The sequence below is a fragment of the Antechinus flavipes genome, chromosome 4 (assembly GCF_016432865.1).
Source record: "Antechinus flavipes isolate AdamAnt ecotype Samford, QLD, Australia chromosome 4, AdamAnt_v2, whole genome shotgun sequence".
Classification (NCBI taxonomy): domain Eukaryota; kingdom Metazoa; phylum Chordata; class Mammalia; order Dasyuromorphia; family Dasyuridae; genus Antechinus; species Antechinus flavipes.
Genome location: NC_067401.1, coordinates 416,796,970 through 416,813,260, shown reverse-complemented (window position 1 = coordinate 416,813,260; position 16,291 = coordinate 416,796,970). Strand labels below are relative to the sequence as shown.

The following is a 16,291-nucleotide window of genomic DNA, read 5'->3' as shown; positions in this document are numbered from 1 at the left end:
AATGTATTTGAATTGATACTAAAAGTAAAGTGTCAGATTTCTTTCCCTTTTTCCAAATTAAGAAGAAATTATTATCTTTTAAAAAATGAACAGTTTAGGACATTGTGGCATTATAGTAATCATTAAAAGAACACTAGTGCATGAATTGGGATATGTGAAATCTGTTGTTGAATATTCTGCTAATTTATTTGATCAGAACCAGGTTTATTTCTCTCATTAAACTGGTATTTTTATATTTCATAAGAATGCTTTAAAAAGAATTAGGTTATATTGAAATGGAATACTTATATTTCATGAAATAAATTTGCTTGAATTTTTCATGAAAGAAATTGAAAGAAATATTCTTTATGGTTGAAAAAATTCTGACAGATTGAATGTTTTTAAAAATTGCAAATGTGATTTTAGTAAAATTGTGTAATCCTGATAAAGTGTTAAAATTGGATCACATAATATTGATTTTGAAAATAATTTATTATTTTTCATTTCAGGGTCAGATAACATTAATGGATGTCCCAGTATTTAAGGCTATTCAACCAGATGTGAGTAATATTTGGGTTGTATTCCTCAAATATAAAACAGCTAGATATATTGCATTAATGTAAGTGTTTGTGGAAATGTGAAGTAAAATTACTTTTTATGAATTTGGGGCTATAAAAACTTCATGTGGTACTGATGTGGTGAAAGCTTAAAAAATAGTGCTGACAGTTATAGTGCTTACAGAATCAGAATTTCAGAACTGGAAAAGGATCATAGGGCTGATCTAATCTTTCTCATTTTACAAATGAAAAAATTAAGGATTTGGGAGATTAATATGTTCAGTGATATGTTTCTTTTAGTTCTATTTAATGTATCATATGTCTACTATTAGTTTTACTAAGATTTTGATTTTCATGTTTGTAGGATTTAGTAAATATAATTAGAGACCTAAAAGAAATTAAGTGATTTACTTAGGGTTACATTTTCTGAGGTAAAACACAGAATCTTCTGGCTATAAGGCCAACTCTGCATTCAGTAAACCATGTTGCCTCTCGGGAAGGCTCATGGTAATGCAGGTGAACACCTTATTGAAACATAAAATAAGAAAGTGGACATAAATTATATTGGAAAATTCTTTAAGGGAAGGAATGTTTTGATATATTTAAAGCATCTCTTTATTTAGACTCAGCTCACAGTGTAGAGGAAAAAAATATTTATTTAAAGCCTAAGATCTAAAGATTATACAATATGAAGTCTACCCAAAAATAACAAAAAGAGTGTTTTTATTTTTGTTTTCTTAAAACTATGTTAGGAAAAGAAGGTCAAATGTGCATAAGACCACTAGTTGGCCAAAACACTGTGATTCCTGATGATAATGGAGAGAGGGAGTTGTTACTCAACTTTATTTTGATTCTGTTTTCTTTGCCAAGTTGAAAGATCTTTGATTTAGGAAAGGACAAAACAAAATTGGCTAATAGTTATTTTGATACCCAAGATAATTAAGGAGAAGTAAGTGAACACTGAGCTGCTCTTGATGAATTTGAGTAGGCTCATGTAAACTCTGACCTGTTACTGCTAGAACTGGCAAATGTGATGGCTGAGCTAATGATTTCTGGAGGATCATATTGAATGAAAGAGGTGCTATCAGACTAGAGAAGATGGAATATTATCCCAGTTATCAAGAAGAGGAAGAGAAAAGAGTGTAACTTTTTCTACAATTTCTTCTGAAATCTTTTTATATATTATTAAATAGATGGCTAGCATAAAGTAGAGTTCACTGCTTCATCAAAAACAAGTCATTCCAGACTATATATCCCTTACCCATAACCCTCTTTCATTTCCTTATTTGGCAATCTTAGGAGTGTAGAAGAAGGAACTTATTTCTAGATGGTTTTAACAATTATTTGGCAGAGGCCATTATTCTCATCTTCTGCAAGAAAATGACAAGATGGTGCATCTAGGTGGTGCAGTGGATAGAGCACTAGTCCTGTAGTCAAGAGAACCTGAGTTCAAATCTGCTCTCAGACACCTAACACTTCCTAGCTGTGTGACCCTGGGCAAGTCACTTAACCCCAATTGCCTCAGCAAAAAAAAGAAAAAGAAAAAAGATAATGGTAAGAAATGAGATGGGCCAGATGATAGTGTTTTTAATCGAATCTCTAACTAATTGAATGGCTAGACCCAAAGAATAGACATTAATGATTCACTGTTAGCTAGGAAGGTGTATCCATGCCTCAGATCTCTCCTTTTTCTTATCTGTCTTCCATAAAGCTGTTTAGTTTGGATAGTTCTGGAGTGCAGTTTTGACCATCACTTTAAGTTAGCTCTAAGAGTTTCTAGGATTAAATTAAAATAGCACTGAGCTCATTTTCTTATCTAGGGATGATATAAAACATTCTGCAAACTTTATGATATAGATGTAAACTTTTTTCTCTGGAGAGTTAATAAACACTAGCAAGAGCTGTGGTTTTAAATGTGATATTCTTATTTTTATGTGTTTATATTGGCTTTAATCAATAAATTCTTTTAACTGAATATTAGGGTGCCATTTGTTCAATATTGTATTTAAAACTTTGGGAATACTTTTCCTTCTACATATTAAGATGATTCAATATCTTAACTTTCTAAAAGTAAATACTAAATATATTCACTCAAACACAAGAATTTTATGTGATGTTGATTTAAGGATATTTTAGGAAAACAGTATCTTATGTTCCACAATGGAGGGGAAAGATAAGTTCAATCATCAATAATTTATTAACTGTTTACTCTGTACAAGATGCTGTGCTAGTCACTAAAAATACAAAAACAAAAAATTCCTGCTCCTTCAGGAACTTAACGTTGTAATGAGTAGATTATGTGAAGATAGAAGTGTACAGAAAACATTCAAAGCAGGCAAGAGATGATTTAAGAGAATAAGGCATTAGTAATTGGGGAGAACAGAAGGTGGTACTTCAACTGAATCCTGAAGGAAATCAAGGAAAAGAGGAGAGACTAGAAGGAGATCATTTAGGGTATTGGCAGTTGTCAAGATTAGGATGGGGAACCTTTTTTATGCCAAAGGCCATTTGGATATTTATAACATCATTCACAGGCTAGTCAAAATAATCAGTTTAATGAACTCAATCAATGGGAGGTGATTGTGGTGTTGATAGGTCCAGGCCAAATGATTTTGTAGGCATTATATGCTCTGTGGGCTGAATGTTCCCCACTCCTGGTCTAGAAAAGGCCATCTCTAATTTTTTTGATTATGTGCCCTGATCAGCAAGAAAAAAATTCACATGCACCTTTGATATGTGGATATATGTATATTTATTTACATATTAGTGATATATTTTCACTGCTCATGCTTATATAAGTACATTATAAACTTATACAAAATTAGAAATTCACAAAGCATAAGAAAGATGAATTATTTGACATGAGTCATTTAGTAATTCACGGAGTCACTTGACTAGAAAGGTGACCTTGTCAGACCTGTGCTTTTTAGGAATCTATGTTGTATTATGGATTAGAGAAGTTCCTTTCTATTTAAACTGAACTCTTCAAAACCAGTAATCTTTTGATGACCAAATTTAATAGCATTTTCTCAATTCTCATCCTTCTTTGTTAGAATCCTTATAAAGTGATAAGTCAGTTGCCTAATTTAGCATGGTACTTAGCAAATTCTCTAGCTCATCAATGTATTTAAGTATTCAATGAAGTTCACACTTTTGGGAGATTCACAAGCTGGTATTCAGTATGAGATTCACAAGTCAGAAACCCACAATCCCAGTCTCTCAGAGGAGGAGTCAACCTTTGATTTCACACCTCTAAAAGAGCATAAAAAGGAGCTGAGTTAGTAAAGTCAGTCAGTTCAGAAGAAGCCATGAGTCGGAGTTGAGCTAGAGCAGAAGCAAAGGACAAGCTACAAGAGCTCTTGGAATCAAGGAAGGAGAAAATAAACGTTTGGATTTTATCAGCTGTCTGTATTTGAGGTGATTATTACTCTGAATTGAAACTAAGGCTGCCTCCAGAAAACCTCCCCAAGAAACCTGCTCCTAGAGAACCATCATTTATTATACAAAAGACGAGAATACCACACTTCTTGACATTATTGATAATCTTCTACCTACTCGTTCCCTCTCTAGATTGTCATGACAGAACTCTACTTGTTCTCTTCCTACTGACCTGACCATTTTCCAAATCTGAGATAGTAATTCAAGTGAAAAGTAAGGAGCCCCTGAATTGGGGAGAGAGGCATATGAATAGAGACAAGAGCAATGTGATTTATTCTAGAAGTAAAAATGACAAAGTTTTAAGTGAATGGATATTTCAGTTAGCAGACATTAATAAAACACTATGGGCTTCTGGTGATTTAAAAAAGAAAAAAAAAAAAAAGGAAAAAAACGGCTCTTGCCCTGAAGAAGTTCACATTTCAAAGATGACATGGAAATAACTAGGTACATGAAAGTAATCTCAGAGAGACCAAAAGATGGTATTTTAATTGAGTCTCAAAGGAAACAGAGAAAACTAAGCAGCAAAGGTGAGGAAGGGAGAAAATTCCAGGTAGGGGAAGTAGACAATAAGGAACTAGACGATTATCAACAATGTTGAGGATGAGAATTGAGAAAATGCTATTAAATTTGGCCATCAAAAATTGCTGGTTTTGAAGAGTTTGGTTTAAATTAGAAGGATGAGATCAGATGTCAGGTTTCAGAAGATGGAGTGAAAATCAGGAGTTGAAGCTGATAGCAAGGTTTTAGATTGAGAGATCTGGAAGGTTTGTGGCTAGTCCCCAGTAATAGCACATTATTGCAACTTCTCCATGCCTGAGTGTTCCATATGATTGTCTCACTGAAAACGAAGAGGATTCAGGAGAGTGACCCTTATTGACCAGTGAGTGCTCAGGAGCACAGAGCTGGCCAAAGGAGAGCCTGCTGTAGGTATAGGACAATCTGAGGAGTTAAGAAGAAGGAATGTTTTCCTATGGGCACATGTATAAATGAGAGTTATGTGATGAAGGGGGTAGGGTGCTTTTGTTGGAGACGCGTTATGAGATCGATATTGCAGGGAGGGTAGGATTCCAGCACATCTTTCTGGTTAGCTATTTGGTCCCATATCTTTTGGGATCATGCTACAGTCCCTTACTATAGAGACCAGTGGTCCCAAACAAAATTTCCAATTCTTCTTTGATTCTCTTTTTACTCCTATATTAAAAAGCAAAAGTAAAACAAACCACCAAAAAATTGTACTTGGCATCTTTCATAACCTCAACTCCTGAATTTTAACATTCCTGATACTTTTTAAAAATAGGATTGTGCCATACTATTTTATTCATCTTCTGTTACCTGGTCTTGCTTTCATCTTCTGTATATATATATTTTTAAATCTATGTTCAGACATGATTTTGGACATAAAATTCTTTCTCCTCCATGGACTTTTTTTCCCTCTTTGTGTCTCAAAATTTCATTCTTGGGTCCTATCCTCTTGGGTTAACTTCTTTAAATTTTTAGTTCATGAGATCCTGCATATTTTTTCTCTAAACCTTTTGAAGTATGCTTTCCAAAAACCTAAGTTTCATGTCATATTATTTCAAGTTTTTTCTGTCACAGACTCTAGAAAGAAATGGAGTTCCTGTCTCTTTCTCTCCCCATCTCCACTATCTCCCCTTTTTTTCATCTTTTGAGGAATGAATCTGTTTCCAAGGTAAATCATTTAGTCAACAATGCTTAATATATGTGTGCTTTGTTAAGTTCTGGCAATACAGAATATGGTAGCAACAAAATGTAGGTAACTATGGACGTCTAAGATACTAAGTATAATTGGAAGGTAATTTCATAGAGAAGGGATAAGAAGGTTACTAACTCAGAAAGGTCTCCTGCAAAAGGTGAGATTTGAACTGAATCTTGAATGAAGCTAAGAAATTATGGTGAAAAAGGGGAATGAATATTCCAGACATTTCCTTCTAGCCAAGTATATAGGCATAGAATTCTATGCTATATGTGAAATGTAGCAGATAGACTGGTAGAATTATAGTGTAAAACAGTGAATAAAAATTAAATATACCAGAGAAGGATTGGGCAAGGGGAGGCTGAGGCAGAATTTAGGAGTTCTGAACTGCAGTAGAACTAAAGCTGATCTAGTATGGTGAGCTCTTAGGCCATTAGCTACCTAAGAAGGAACAAATATCCATATCCAAAATGGAATAGACAAAGCTCCCATGCCTATCAGTATTGATTTTGAGGGTATGATAGCTACTTTTGACCAAGATAGGGACCCCTACTCTTTCTCCATGTATTTGATACTGAAAGCATCACTGAAAGCAATTTGCCTCTCTTGTTATTAGATTAAGAAATAACTGTCTTAGTATAAGCCCAGGCAATTGCCTGCTTTTTCTGTGCCTATTACTGAGTGATAGCTTCTATGGTTCTTTAGTATTATTTTTTGGAGAATGGTTACCCCCTTAGAACATGTCTTCCTCTTGAGGAAAAGCCTCATTGTTTTTAAGTTTTTAAGTATACAGTTATACTTTTTCCTCCCTTTTTCTGTGAAACCATTGTCTTCTTCAAAACTTTGAGAGTTGTTTCCCAAATTTTACATTACATACTTTTTCCCAAAATAAAATCCAGATTCTCTTTAAGAAAGCTTCATTCTGTCCAACCATTTGAAGTATAGAGAAACATAATATAAACATCTTCACTTTGTCCAAGAAGCAACTTATACTTGGAATGCAGCAGTCATTTTGCTCTGTTGCAAAAGTAAAGTCATCACACACTTGATGCTAGAAAGCATATTTTTATATATTTCTGGACAACCTCTAAAATTCCTAAATGGAGGGGTAAGTAGCTGGAAGAACCATGTGTGAGGAGAAAATATGAGGAAGGGGGGAGGATGGGCCTCATTTATGGAAATAAGCCTTGAAATAATTTAATTTATTATATCATTGCAGTGATTTGTTGACAGATTTTATTCCTTAAAGTTTAAACAAAGCTTTAGGAATGTTCACTAAATTTTATGTATTTCTTTTATTCAGGATTTCATCTAAATGATATATAAGTTCTCTAGGCCTAAGTATATCCTACAGAGATAATAAATAATTTAATTTTGGAAATGTATATATGGTATGTTACTTTGATGAATTTTTATTTCCCACGTGTGTGTGTGTATAATATATATATATATATATGTCTATATGTGTGTGTGACTATGTAAAAATTAATGTAGTTCTTCAGATTCCTAATCTGTATAATAAAGGGCTTAGACTGGTTTGTAAGGTCCCTTCTTGTTCTAAATCAATAACACAATAAACTGACAACTTAAAATAAATGGATTTATATTTTAAAAACTAAAATGGTAGTTTAGAAATAGGAAGTATAAAAAGACAAAAATAGAAGAAATAAATATGATATATTATCTGGTAAAATTAAAAAAATAAATATCCATTTGGATTTGCTGAATTCAATTGTGATGGTATAGTAAATAAATACATTATTTTAACTGTTCATTTTAAATTGTAGTTAGGGAGGACAAAAAAGTTGTGTATGTGTATATATATATATGTATATTTATATGTTGCACCCTTTGACTCTTAGTATTGTAGCAAGGAAATCTTACCTATTTCCCTCATATTACATTTAATTTTCATTATTTTTTCAGGAGCTTTCAAGTTGTGGATGGAATAAAAAAGAGAAGTACAGTTCTGCACCAAATGCAGTTGCCTTCACAAGAAGATTTAATCATGTAAGTCTTCTCTAAAATGCTATTCTTTTAAAAAATGTAAAATTTTTATTGAAAGTTTTCTATTGATCTTTCCCTAAAGTAAACATTAGTGAAATGATATCTTTTTTTAAAAAAAATATACTATTCTAGCATTATCTCATTCAAGGTGATTTCCTAAAAAAATTGAAATTGATCTGAACTTAGAATTTTGTAGGAAGCAAAAATGTCTTGTTTCTGTTTTCTGCTTTAATTATAATTCTGTATACACAAAGTTCAAATGTAAATGAGTCCCAAACAATATTAATTTTACATTCACTTTTATATATAAATATTAGAATTGGACAGGACTTTAGTCACCCAACTAATTAAATTTAAGGTCTGATTTTAATCTTCCATTTACATATTTTTCCCTTTCTTGGAAGACCCTGAAGTCCTTCCCAATTATCTTCCTTCTGTGGGAAGAAACCTAGAAACCCAATCCACTTAAAGTCTCAGGCCTTATAGGTCCCAATGGTACTGGGCCAGGCCTCCCACCCTAGGGAGTGAACATAATTCTTCATACTGTAGAGATGAGTAGGCAATCACCAGTTTTTCAGTGAGTAGTCCTCCAACTACCAGGTCTAAATTCTCAGTTAGCCTTGTTACTGTACCCTACAAACCTTAAGCTATTACTTTTCGCTTACCACAACAACCCAAAGAGTCCTGGGTCTTGATTCTGACCTGCTGCTGAGCCCTTCGAACTTTTTAGGCCTTGCCACATACCTTTCAGCTATGCTGAAATACAATATGTTGTGTTTTCCCCAATTAGAGCTTAAGCTTCTTGAGAACAGAGATATCTCACTTTTCAATTATCTCCACTGCTTGGTGTATGTTAAGTCCATAATAGAAATTGTTTTTCATTCAGTCAGTATTTAAGTATCTGCAATGTACATGGTACATACATGCACACATATTGACACGTTATTGTAATAGAGTTAGGATTGTGACACAAGTGCATGCTTTACAAAACAGTGTTAAAGCATGATCCCATGCGCCTTCTTGGCTGGGGATTCAAGGCAGTAGTATCTTATACAGGGTTTCATAATATGTCAGTTGTTAATGGGATGGTGCTGCTATCTTTTCAGAATTTGTTTTGATTGAAAATTAGAATTTATTATAATATCAGAAAACCAGAACTTCTCCCCCTTCTGTTCCTTCCCACACCCCCAATATTTATTAGTGTTGCATTAGAGTATCTAAAGACATAATAGGTAGATAGGTGGTGCAACAGAGAGACTCCTGGTCTGGAGTGAAGACAGCCTGAGTTCAAATCCAGCCTCAGACTCTTAGTGGGCAAGTCATATAGCTTTTCTTTGCCTCAGTTTCCTAAATTATGAAATGAGATAAAAGCATTTACTTCCCAGAGTTATAATAAGAATTAAATGAATTTTTGTGAAATGCTTAGCATAGTATCTGGCACATACAGTAAAAATTTTTCTGACTTAGTTTTTAAATATAACTTTCTTGAATATTGATTGCTTATCTAGCAATTTCAGTTATATGGAATGTAGATTACTAAGTGGAAGTGAACAAAAAGACCAATTTTTATAACCATAATAAATGCTACAAATTCTATTCTGTAAAGGTCTTATATTTTACTTCTAGAGAAGCCTTACCCCTCAACCCTCATTCTTAACTTTTAGTAGATAGTGCTGAGAGCTTTTTACTTTCTGGCTTAGGATCCTAATGCACAGAGTAGAAATTGAAGAGTAAGTGGCTCCTCAAAGGATGCTGATGGAAAAGAATAAGAAATGATAGCATGCAATTTTGGTAATTCAGGAAGACACAAAAGTACAATAAAGCCCAATACCAAAAATATGGTGGTTTGCGCTCCTTTGAGAATATGTACAGCTAGTCCTACAATCTTCAGTAACCCCCAAAGATACCATAGTATGATAATGTGCCTCTTAGTCACTGAGCCATTGGAAAGAAATAGCTAATAGAAGTTGAGAGATTTTCAGTTAAGTCTCTGAGGCTGAGTGTTTTTGCCCAGGTCCTAAGTATTATCAGGAACTGCTTTCTATACCTTGGGCTGGGTACTGATTTCTTTTATACTAAATGCAATGTTTTTATATCTGCTATAACAGCTTTTGTTATCTAAACTTTTGTTATGGAGCTTTTCAGGCAGTAATGATGTAAATAATTTTAAATAGAAATCCTTCTAGCACTTTACAATGACCATAAAAATTATGGAAGACAAAGGAAGTGATTTGTTAAATCAATTTCCTATTTTTTGTTTTCTTTCTCCTGACAAAATTTTCATTTTAAAGCCATATTGGAGTAACATAGTTCTTGTAACTCTAATCCTTATACTTCTCATTTCTTATTAACCTGTGATATGAGTCCTAACAGTGTCTTTTATATATATGGCATATAGTGGTATAATGGATCTCACATTCACCCTAAAGTTCACCTGAGTTCAAATCTAGCCTCAGACATTTAGCTGGGTGACCCTGGTCAAGTCATTTAACCCTTTTTGCCTCAGTTCCTTATTTTTAAAATAAGTTGAAGAATGAAGTGGCAAACCATTCCAGTATCTTTGCCAAGAAAACCCCAGGTTGGGTCATGAAGAGTTAGACATGACTAAACACAAACTAAATAACAACTGTGATCACATTGCAGTGAAAAGAGCTATTGTGATGGTCAGAAAACTGGTGTGGAAGCCTTTGTACTGTCACTTAGGAATTACATTAAATTACTTGTAGAGCTGTCTTCTAGTTTTTCTCTTTTGGCTAAAATTTAGAAAAGGAAAATTACAATTAATATTCAGCAAATGAACTTGTGTCTTAGCTAAATTGTCATTTAACATACTTATCCATCATTCAGAGAATAAATATTAATGTTTGAAAATATTTGGAAAACTATAGTACTATTTAGTTTTAGTAAATAATTCTGAATTATAGAATACAATATAGATAAGAGATAGTATAGTTAGTCAGCAAGCATTTCTTAAGTGTTTATTCTGTGACAGATATTCTAAGTAATGGGAATAAAAATACAAGTAGAAAGAAATACTCTCTCTTTTAGAAGCTTATATTTGAATAAGGAAAAATACATAAAAGGAGGTTACGGAGGAAACGGGGAGGTACCCACATGGAAGCATGTTGGCAAAGTCTGGAACATGGGAAATAGAAATAGGAAAATCATGAAGGCTGGTGGTCTGGGCCCCTCTCAAAATGAAGACCCTGAGAGGAATTTCTCAGAGGTATAAGAGGGACACAGAGTTAGAAAAAGTCTTGCATGAAATGGCCACACTGACTCTGAGGAATGGTTCAGGGTGAGCAGGCACCTGAGGCGTGATAGCAAGGACTGAGAGAAACCGGGCCAGGAGAATCGAGGATGGCTGTGCTGGGGGCCTCTCCTCCAATGGAAACTTGGGGGCAAATTCCCCTTTGGGAAAGAGGTCCCCTGGTGAGGAATCCATACTGTCAGAGAGGCCTTGATTTGAATATAAAACAAAGATCAAAGTAAAAATTGTATATGTGTTAAATAGTCATAACCATCTCCCTGAATTCTTGGGATTTTGGAAAAAAAGGATGAAAAAAGCCTTGGAGGAGGCTGGTAGTAATCCAAATGGAAGACACATACATGACTGTGTATAGAAAAGTTTTAATTCAGGGATAAAAAGTATCTTGTAGCAATAAAGAAACAAGCATCAGAATTGAGTGGGTACCTCAAAAATGTAGAATAAATGTAGGGAAAATGTAATATGTAAATTTCCAAACTGGCTTCTGTTGGAGATACAGAGAACAACAAGGTTTTCAGCACTGATCAAGGGCTATAGTGATAATAATGATTCATGGATAAAGGTGTTAAAAGCCTCATCATATTTGCAGATGACAAAAAGATAAGAGGGTTAGAAAACAAATTGGATAATAAACAACTAAACATCTCAGCAGACTAATATAGCAAGTGAAATATTTTTTAAGATTTAATGACATTTGGGGCAGCTAGGTGGCACAGTGGACAAAGCACCAGCCTTGAAGTCAGGAGGACCTGAGTTCAAATGTGACCGCAGACACTTAAACACTCCCTGGCTGTGTGACCCTGGGCAAGTCACTTAACCCCAATTGCCTCAGCAAAAAAAAAAAAAAAATATATTTAATGACATTTGAAGTGGAACCATATATAAGAACTCAAAATAATCTGCTTCAAAAGCACAAGGGAGGTTTAGCTAGATTGTATTTCATCTGAAGAGTGTTGCAATAGATGGCAAGCTTAGTATAATTAAAGAGTATTATAGGGTAGCCAAAAAAGTCCAATGAGAGTTTAGGCTGCATATTGGTGTTTTTATTATTATCTCTATCAACTCTAATGACTTAACAGTTTGTAAAGATTCCAACAGCTGCATTATTAAAGGTTATAGTGTCTTGAACAATGAAAATGATAGTCCTAATCTACTTTACCATAGTCATGTTATATCTGAATTGTTACATTCATTTCTGAGACTTCACTTTAGGAAAAAATCACTTAATAGGATAAAGTAACCAGGCTACAGTAGGACCTCATTACAATGGCGTTTAAGAACTGATGAAAAGAGCTGGGGAGGTTTAGGGAAAATTTAGTAGGGATGTGGAAGTGGCATTAGAACGGGACTTTTGTTTTACTTGGCCCCAGAGGGCAAAGCTAGGAACTACTGAAGCAAATTTAAATTCAGTGTAAGGAAAACTCTTCTAGGGAGGTCAGTACACAGTCACAAATGGACTGCTTTTGGAATTGATGAGTTACTCCATATTGGAGGTCTTTGACAATAGAGGGGATTCTTGGTCAGTTATGGATTAAAACTTAATGGTTGTTAAAGTCTCTTCCAACTTTGAGATTCTGTGGTTTTTCAGTATATTAAATTTTAATTTTGATTTATTGATTTTGTGTATACTGTTTTATTTGACTATAGTTACGAAACACAGTGGATAAAACATTGGACCTGGAATCAGGAAGATCTGAGTTCAAATTCAGCCCCAGACACATTATAGTTGTGGGACTGAATAAATCAATTGATTGCTGTCAGATATATCTCAGTTTTCGCATCTCATATCATCTCATCAAGATAATAATAGAACCTTCCTTCTAAGGTTGTTATGAAAGTAAAATAAGGCACTTTGCAAATCCTGAAGTGCTTATAAATGCTCGCCATTATTGTTATTATTACTATCATTACTGTTACTATTATTGCTTCTAATGAGGAAGATTATGGCACATTGGAAAGAGCATTGGTGATGTAGTCAGAACCTAATATCTTAAGTAACCTTGGGAAAATAACTTTATGTGCTGGGGCTTCAGTTTCTTCATTTGTAAAATGAATGAGCTGAATGGCCTCTGAGATCCCTTTTTTCCTAAATTTGAGGTCTAGGGTTGGTAAATCTATGGCTTTTAAATAATTAAAGCAGAAAGAATTCAAATCCAGACTTTATCCAACCAAACAAGTCAAGGGCTTCTTTATATTCAGTCACACCATTCTTTAGCAAATTGAGTAGGCTTTAGTTTTCTAGGAGTTAAACAAAGAGCCATTCCTTTCTGTTAATCTTGTTTTTGTTTTAGGTAAGCTTTTGGGTAGTTCGAGAGATCCTTCATGCACAGACATTGAAAATCAGAGCAGAAGTTTTGAGTCATTACATTAAAACTGCGAAGGTAAGGAAGTTTTTCTTTGCTTTGGGTGTCCTTATATTTGAGTTGAATCTTAGAAATGTTTTTAGGCATTTCCTTCTACAGCTTTTTGCTTCCTGATGAGGTCTCACACCTGCATTGATTGATGTTCCTGGTGAATTTGATAAGAACCACTGGATTTGGAGGCCTTGCATCTACTGCTTCTCTTCTCTGGCTGGGCCTCAGCTTCCTAAGCTGAAAGATGAGGACATTGTAGAATATGAGTTCTAGATTCTCTTCTGTCTCTGTTTTAGGGTGATTTCTAATCTCAATTCATTTCAATACATGTTTCTTTGATTGGATTCTTTGGGTTTTTTCCCTTCCCCAAAAATCTATTTTGCATCTTACAGTTTATATATTTATTCTGTCCAATTTTTTTTTTGTTTGTTTGTTTGTTTTTTGGTTTTAGTTTTTGGCTTTGTGTCCTCTCCCTCTCCCCCCCTACTCATTTGATGTGTATTCTAATGGAAGAAACTTTTATAATCAACTTTTGGCTTCTGCTTTAATGGTCAATTGCTAATTGTAGAGATATTTAATTTCCTCCTAAAATATTGAATCTTCTATCTGTCAATTGATTGCTGTCAGATATATCTCAGTTTTCTCATCTCATATCATCTCATCAAGATAATAGAACCTTCCTTTTAAGGTTATTATGAAAGTAAAATAAGGCACTTTACAAATCTTGAAGTGCTTATAAATGCTAGCCATTATTATTATTATTACTATCATTACTGCTACTATTATCGCTTCTAATGAGGAAGACTATATGGCACATTGGAAAGAGCATTGGTGATGTAGTCAGAACCTAGTATCTTAAGTAACCTTGAGAAAATAACTTTACGTGCTGGGGCTTCAGTTTCTTTATTTGTAGAGGCCAAAAATAAAGAGGGTACTAGCTCACTATTGCAAACCTATCTGTTTAGGAACAATTCTGTAGCTTATTGTCTGTTGTCTTCTGTCTAACTTCTGGACTTCTCTCTCTTCCTTCCAATCTACTTAAAACACATATTTTTGATGTGTTTAGTGCTGCTATGAATATTTTACTATATATAGGATCTTTCTTTTAACTCCTTAGGATATATGCATGTCAATTGGCTATTTATATCAAAGAGTAGGGACCTTTTAGTCACTTTGTTAATATAATAAAAATTGCTTTCTAGAGTGGTGGGACCAATTCACAATTCTACCAACAATCACCCTTTCCAACATTTCTTAATTTTTATCATCTTTGCCAGTTTGTTAGATGGGAAATAAAACCATAAAGCAGTTTTGATTTGCATTTTTCCTATTCTTAACCATTTGGAACACATTTTCAAATGATTTTTTATTATTGGAAATAATTCTTATGAGAATTGTTTGTTTATATCCTTTATCTATTTATGTCCTGGGGATTAAATCTTGTTCATACATATTTATGCAAGCCCCTAGATATCTTGGATATCAAACATTTATCAGAGTTATTTTGATGAAAAGATTTTTTTTCTTCCAGTTGAAAACTTGTTCTTGTATTTTCATTGATTTTTGTTGGTGCAATAACTTTTAAATTTCATATAATCAAAATAATCTTTTATCTTTTCTGTTTGCCTCTATTCCTTGTTTAATTAATACATTTCCTTGCCTTAATTAAGAAATACTTGATTTGATTTTTTTCCATTTTTAAAAATGATCTGATCTATATAGTATTCAGATTATGTCTCCATTTTTGAGCTTTTCTGTTATATGTAGTATGGATGTTGGTCTGAAACTAATTTCTGCCAAATTGTGTTCTAGCTTTCCCAAATGTTCTTGTCAAATAAGGAATTATTTCCATAATAAACTGTATTTTTATTTGTTGAAAACAATAGGTCATTGAATTTGGTATCTAGCCTGTTACACTGTTCTGTTTTTACTTTTTAAGTTGATACCAGATAATTTTGATGATTACTACCACATAGTGTAATTGTAAGTTTGGAAGTGCTAATCCCTGCTTCGTGCCTGTTTTTTTTTATTTTGTTTTTGTTTTTAACTTATTTCCCTTGAAATTCTAGATCCCTTATTTCTTCAAGCTAATTTTGATTTTCCTTTAACACTGTGGAGGTGTCTCTTGGTAGTTTGACTGATACAGTTTTATAGGTTTTTTTAAATCCTAATTTTATTAGTGGACATTATTAATTGTTAAAGACTATGCCTGAGTGAAAGGGCAGGTCAGTTCTCTGAGAGCCTCTGAAGCTGTGGATTGTGACACTTGAGGGAGTTACTGTGTCAGTAAAGGGACAAGTGTTGCTTGTGGTCTGGGACTGAAATAAATTGGATGCAGAGGGAAGAGGAGAGAGGCCAGACAACGCAACAGTCTCTCAATGAAGAGGTCAGAGAACAGCAAAATTCTTCTCAGTCTCCTTGTATCATCATTATCCGCTCATAAGAAGAGATAACAATTCCAAGTACTGGTGTCTGGATTCTGGAAACCACAAGAGCAGCAGATAACAATTAATATCTCTTTTAGTTCTTTTAATTTAAAGACATGACCATGTGTTTCCCTTTCAACCATGAAATGATTTGAAAATATTTTGTTTTGGTAGCATAAAAGTACACTTTTGAAAGAAACTGTGTAGTGATTAATAACATTCCTGAATGCACAAATTGTTTCTAAATTAAATAAAAATAAATGAGAACATTCACTGAATTTAAAGTCAGTGAATTGTAGTTTCAAATATATTCTGTCATTTATTTTCTGTGTATAACCTAAGCTCTATGAGCCTAGAATAGATGGCCTTTAAGATCTCTTCCAACTTAAAATGTATGGTTCTCTGATCTGTTGATGTAAGATTAGATCTTTCAGTTCTCCTAAAATCTATCAATGCTGAATACACATAAGAAGTGATATAAAGAATAATTTTCAGGAAATGTATGAATAGAAAGAATGTCATAGTTAAGTAAGCATAATGAGTGAAAA

The 16,291-nt window shown here is 33.7% G+C and overlaps 1 protein-coding gene across 4 annotated transcripts in view; it reads left to right on the top strand.

The window, feature by feature from the left end:
* RALGPS2 (Ral GEF with PH domain and SH3 binding motif 2) overlaps positions 1-16,291 on the top strand; it is a 237,860-nt gene that overhangs the window by 118,914 nt on the left and 102,655 nt on the right. For all 4 annotated transcript variants that reach the window (XM_051998867.1, XM_051998866.1, XM_051998865.1 and 1 more), the window contains 3 exons: positions 489-539; positions 7,615-7,698; positions 13,255-13,344. In XM_051998867.1, the coding sequence (XP_051854827.1) occupies positions 489-539; positions 7,615-7,698; positions 13,255-13,344 (225 nt within the window). The remainder of the gene's footprint in view (positions 1-488; positions 540-7,614; positions 7,699-13,254; positions 13,345-16,291) is intronic.